The sequence below is a fragment of the Bufo bufo genome, chromosome 2 (genome assembly GCF_905171765.1).
Source record: "Bufo bufo chromosome 2, aBufBuf1.1, whole genome shotgun sequence".
In the NCBI taxonomy this organism is placed as follows: domain Eukaryota; kingdom Metazoa; phylum Chordata; class Amphibia; order Anura; family Bufonidae; genus Bufo; species Bufo bufo.
Window position 1 is genome coordinate 737,603,224 of NC_053390.1, and position 5,835 is coordinate 737,609,058.

At 43.6% G+C, this 5,835-nt stretch overlaps 1 protein-coding gene across 1 annotated transcript; it reads left to right on the forward strand.

The window, feature by feature from the left end:
• Positions 1 to 3,270: 3,270 nt before the first annotated feature.
• On the forward strand, positions 3,271 to 5,336 carry PHOX2B (paired like homeobox 2B). Its single transcript, XM_040420552.1, has 3 exons — positions 3,271 to 3,511; positions 4,256 to 4,443; positions 4,884 to 5,336. The coding sequence occupies exons 1-3, from the start codon at positions 3,271 to 3,273 to the stop codon at positions 5,334 to 5,336; spliced, it is 882 nt and encodes a 293-aa protein (XP_040276486.1).
• The last annotated feature ends 499 nt before the right edge of the window (positions 5,337 to 5,835 follow it).

A 5,835-nucleotide genomic window follows, 5' to 3' on the forward strand; every position in this document is an offset into this window, starting at 1 on the left:
TCTAATATTCACATTTATTCCAAGAGATTGTGTCAAAGTGAACATTTATTTCCAACTGTGACATGAGAAATATATCAAATTATTACAGCCAAGGACAGGGTCATATACAGCAAAGATAAACTGTGGAGTATATGCATTGTATATTATTGTAGTCATAAACATCGGTGAGACAGATTAGATAGATAGATAGATAGATAATAGATACATAGATCGATAGATTATGAGATAGATAGATATATAAATAGATAGATTTGTTTGTAATACACTTGAAAACCATTTTATATATATATATATATATATATATATAGATAGATATATAAAATTATTATATATTATTAAATTAATTTTAAAGTGATATTAATATAAAGTAATAATGATACGAATATATTAATAATACCATAATAATAATATAATATATAAATAATAATAATACATTAAAATTACATTAAAATTACATATTAGCTAAACAACATTGGAAAAGTTATTTATAGTTAATACAAAATACAAAATTCAGATGAGTATTTTTTCTTTTTTTTTTTGCATCCCTCATCCCACGAACTGTGAGCTCGCAGACCCTGTAGACGTATGCGACATTTCATGCACGGCGCCCAGTTGTTACCTGTCGCAATATCCGACCCATGAAAGCAGAACGCGAACCTCAAAAATCTCGCTGTTTCAGATTCTTTGTTGAGGGGGAAAAATGAACCCATTAGTTTCCGCAGAGGGGACAAGCTCCCCCTGACCAAAAATGTGTATTGATATTCATGAGGACAAGAATGCAGAAAGATGAATGGCTGCGGTAAGTGTGTTTGCATTCACATTAGTCTCTGCAGGCCTTTACATGGGGAGCAGGGAGAAGACTGATGCCTCTGCAGCTATTCTCCCCCGCTGTCCAGGCCACCAGAAAAGAAACATAAAGCACATGAAGAATCGAATCCTGCAATTTGTCACTTAAACCTTGTCCCCATTTCTTCTCCTCCCATCCCTGCCACCATGGTGCCAGGCAGCAGCCAGCAAAGCCTTGCTCCATCGCCCCAGCCCAGGCCATAAACCTATCAGCCTGGCCCATAACACTCTACTAACTTTATGACTCCTTGTGACTCCAGAGTGCATCTTTGTTTCAGACAAGGACTCTTGTGAGAGACTTGATTTTACCCAATGCCATAAAACACCCTGTGGCTACAAAGTGCCATCTTAATGTGCTGGTGCCTATTGACTGTGAATGAAGCTGGTAAGCACTGTACTACTTAAATCCCCCCATTAAGTCTTTATGAGTGTGTTACTTTAATTATGCACTTGTTATAGGGGCTAATGAATGCACTTGAACTAATTATCCACATCTTAGGATCATGTAAAATATCCACAGTTTCTTCTTTTCCATTGCAAGTGTCTCACCCACTGGTGGCCTGAGAAGAAGGGAGGGTCTAGATAGATCACTGGGAGCACACTACATGCTGCCAACCTGATACAAATGACTCCAAAATGAAATTGTGTGCAGGGGAAATGAAGAGAATAATGAATGTTTTCTTCCTCACAAGATCCACCCCAGGCACTGGAATGGGAATCATCAGCTCTGGGTAATAATGTCACTTGCAGGAGGTTCTTGGTGGAGAGGGAGAGAGGGTGCACTGTAGGGACACGGCCACTAATCTAATCAAGAGAAGAAGAATACCAAGAAACAATAACAATGCACAGAGAGGTATACAGAGATAGATATTCAGATTGCACACAGTGGTGCCTGTCATCCTGTGCCCGGTATACCTGCAGTCCTGTGTAAACCAGATATGTGAGGCGACTTTGAGCTATGACAAATGACATACAATGTCAGCACTGCTACTGTATACAAAACTAAACTAAAATAAAATGACCTATGTGCAAAAAAATGAAAAGCATAATAGATAGATAGATGATAGATAGATATAGATAATATGTGTATATGAACATAATGGTAGATGAGCTTCTAGTTTAAAATTGGTTGAAGTGCAAGGAGACTTACAACTAGGATTCTTAATGTTCTTGGTCCATCTTATGTGTATATTGCAAGGCTTGAATATAATTTTCCAAATAACTCAGGATACAACACAGGTGCCCTGGCCAAGGTGCTAATGCCTCCATGATGCCCTGCCTCTATAGCATACACCTCAGGATAGAGCATGGGTGCCCTGGCCAAGGTGCTGATGCAACCATGGTTCCCCTACCTCTACCGCATACAGCTCAGGATACAGCACAGGTGCCCTGGCCAAGGTGCTGATGCCTCCATGATGCCCTACCTCTATGGCATACACCTCAGGATAGAGCATGGGTGCCCTGGCCAAGGTGCTGATGCCTCCGTGATGCCCTGCCTCTATAGCATACACCTCAGGATACTGCACAGGTGCCCTGGCCAAGGTGCTGATGCCTCCATGATGCCCTGCCTCTCCTCAGGATACTGCACAGGTGCCCTGGCCAAGGTGCTGATGCCTCCATGATGCCCTACCTCTATAGCATACACCTCAGGATACTGCACAGGTGCCCTGGCCAAGGTGCTGATGCCTCCATGATGCCCTACCTCTATGGCATACACCTCAGGATAGAGCATGGGTGCCCTGGCCAAGGTGCTGATGCCTCCATGATGCCCTGCCTCTATGGCAGTACATGTGGTTTGGGGCACTGGTGTAGCTACTGTGCAATGCCCTGACATGAAGCCTTCTATTTGGGGTTGATGGAAAAAAAATAAAAAAGACAAAGCAAATAAGAGTTAAAAACACAGCATCTCAATGTATTGCCGGAGGTATATATGATCGGTTAAAAGCTAGAGGGGGAAATTGGATCAGGGAGAATCGTCACCCAACTTTCATTATTTGCAAAGAGGGTGATTGAATTAAAGGGCAGGGAGCTGGTTAGAAGGGAGAGGATGGTGTGCTATTAAATTCTAATTAGAGATGCAGGAATCAATGATAGGGAGGTTGGACAGCTAAGTCCCCCCAGTGCCAGCCCAATAGACTGATGAGTTATTGTCATGTAAAAAGCGCCAGCAATAAGACCAACCGCTTTGCTATTGTCCAAGTGGAAAGAGCCAAGTTTATTATGAGGACTCTATGCTCTGGAGACCTCAGGCAAGGCATCTCATAGGAGGCTTTTTCATAAAACTAGGCTCTGCTGCTAGTAAGGAGGCCAGTACTGAGGCAGGCGTGGAACAGAGCACATCACCTCCTCCAAGTCATCACCAGCAGCCCTCATCTCTCAGTCTCTTCTTTACCTCCTTGGTGAGACGTCCAGAGCTTTTTTTCAATGTATAAAATGGAATATTCTTACCTTAACTCCTCTGCCTATGAGTCCTGTATGGCTGGCATGGACACCTCCAGCCTGGCATCTGCCTATGCAGACTTCAGTTCCTGCAGCCAAGCCAGTGGCTTCCAGTACAACCCTATCAGGACCACTTTTGGGGCCACCTCAGGCTGTCCATCCCTCACCCCAGGATCTTGCAGCCTTGGAAGTCTCAGGGATCACCAGAGCAGCCCTTATGCAGCAGGTAAGGATGTCTTCTCCAAGCTCTTCTCCCCCCCCACCACCCCCACCCTAGTCCTTGCAAGGAGCCTTTTTTCCCCTTGTATATAGGAATCCTTGATTGCATTTGAAAATGGAAATGTGTTTAGTATTTACCAAACGAAATTTGCTTACACAAATGAAAGAATTTATCACGTTAGAAGCGATTGCAGGCGAGGAGTAATTCAGTTACAGGGTTACACTATCCTGGTAGTCACACCCGAACCGCCAACAAAATTATCTTAAGCTGCCAAAATGATAGGCATAATTTATTTACTCTGGGATGAGACGTAAAGCTTAGCAAATAATTAAATAACCCAAGAGAAAGACTCATCACACCAGAAGACACTGTCCTAAAATCCTGGGACACTGCTGGACCTCTGCTGCAGCTGCTGCTGCCCACCATTCCTCATCCCTGGGCATCACCCTGCACATTATTACCCACTTTATCAATATTTCACACATTTCCTTCCACAGTCACCTGGCATTACAGGACACCATGACATCCCATTGGAGTTTTGAGGGACTTTTGCATGAAACCTCCTCTATATACACCTGACATTAGATATTATTACATGGGACTTCCTTTACAATTAAATACAATCCCACAGAACTTTTATATATTTACATAGAGCTACATTTTGTGCTATTTGGTGCTGTTATATTTTTGGTTGTTGCTTATAGTTTTCCTTTATTCCTCACTGGATGTTTCTTTTTTTCTCTCCTGCAGTTCCTTACAAGCTGTTCACCGACCATGGTGGTCTAAATGAGAAGAGGAAGCAGAGGAGGATCAGGACCACTTTCACCAGTGCTCAGCTGAAGGAGCTGGAGAGGGTGTTTGCTGAAACCCATTATCCAGACATTTACACCAGAGAAGAGCTGGCTCTGAAGATAGACCTCACTGAAGCCAGAGTACAGGTACAATACACGTCCATGGCACAAGATATTTTATATATATATATATATATATATATATATATATATATATATATATATATATAACTGCTTTGCTTGTCACATCAATATATTTTAGAACATATAATTTCATAGCAGAATGTCCTGCATCCCTTTTTGAATGGGGGCAGTAGCGCTCTTATAGAAACAGTTTATATAAGAATATGTAGACATGTGATAGATATTCATGATTTTCATTAATCAAATCTAATCAATTATTTGCATTTTTTCCTTTTTTTCCCCATTTTTCTGCTCCCTCCTCACACTTTCTCCTTCCAACCATATGAACACATAATTCTATATTCCTCATGTAATGCCTGAACAATCCCATACACTAATACCCATCACCATCTCATACTGCCGCCAATCCCCCATCCGCCCCCTCTCCATTAACCCTATACTAGGTCTGGTTCCAAAATCGTCGGGCGAAGTTTAGGAAGCAGGAAAGAGCCGCAGCCGCCGCAGCAGCCGCAGCCAAAAACGGTTCCTCTGGGAAAAAATCCGACTCCTCAAGAGATGATGAGAGTAAAGAGGCCAAGATCACCGACCCTGATAGCACTGGGGGTCCTGTGAACAACCCCAACCCAACACAAAGCTGCATTGGTGGCCCTAGCCCTACAGGATCGCAGGGATCTGGTGGCCCAGCAGAGCAAATCAAAGGTGGAGTGCAAGTATCTGGAGGCCTGTCTTCTGCGGCAGTGGTAGGGGGCACAGGAGGGGCACAAGGCTGGGCCACCGGTCCAGGTGGCACCATTACCTCCATCCCTGACTCCTTAGGAGGTCCATTCGCCAGTGTATTATCCTCGCTGCAGAGACCCAACAGTACCAAAGCCACTCTAGTTAAGAGCATGTTCTGAACTAGCCAGCATGAGCACTAGTGCTGAGATCTGCAAGGTCAGTCCACTGCCTGCTGTGACTGTCCATTAGTGAGACTACTCAGAATAATAATGACGATGATGATGATGATGGACACCTGTCCACCTCAGCTACTTGTCCAGGACAACTCAGAAACGGGCTCACCCAGCAGGTGGTACAACATCTGGTGGATTCTCTGGATCACACGGGTGAAACCTGGCTTCAGGGAAAGAAGGTTGCCTCCAGCAGATAGCATCATAGACTGAGGGCTTGACCATCACCACCTAGTCCTAGTATCATTGGTGTGGTGAGGATGCCAAAAGCCTGAGCACCCAGCAGCAGATTCTTTCTAGACCTCCCAGACCTCCACAAGATCATCTAAGAAAAAGGACAATTTTTAGCTGTAGAGACAATTTAACTCCTTCACTGCCAACGGGACAAGACACTACGGCAGTGGAAGGGTTAAACAAGGCACCCTTCTTGTCTAATATATGAATTATT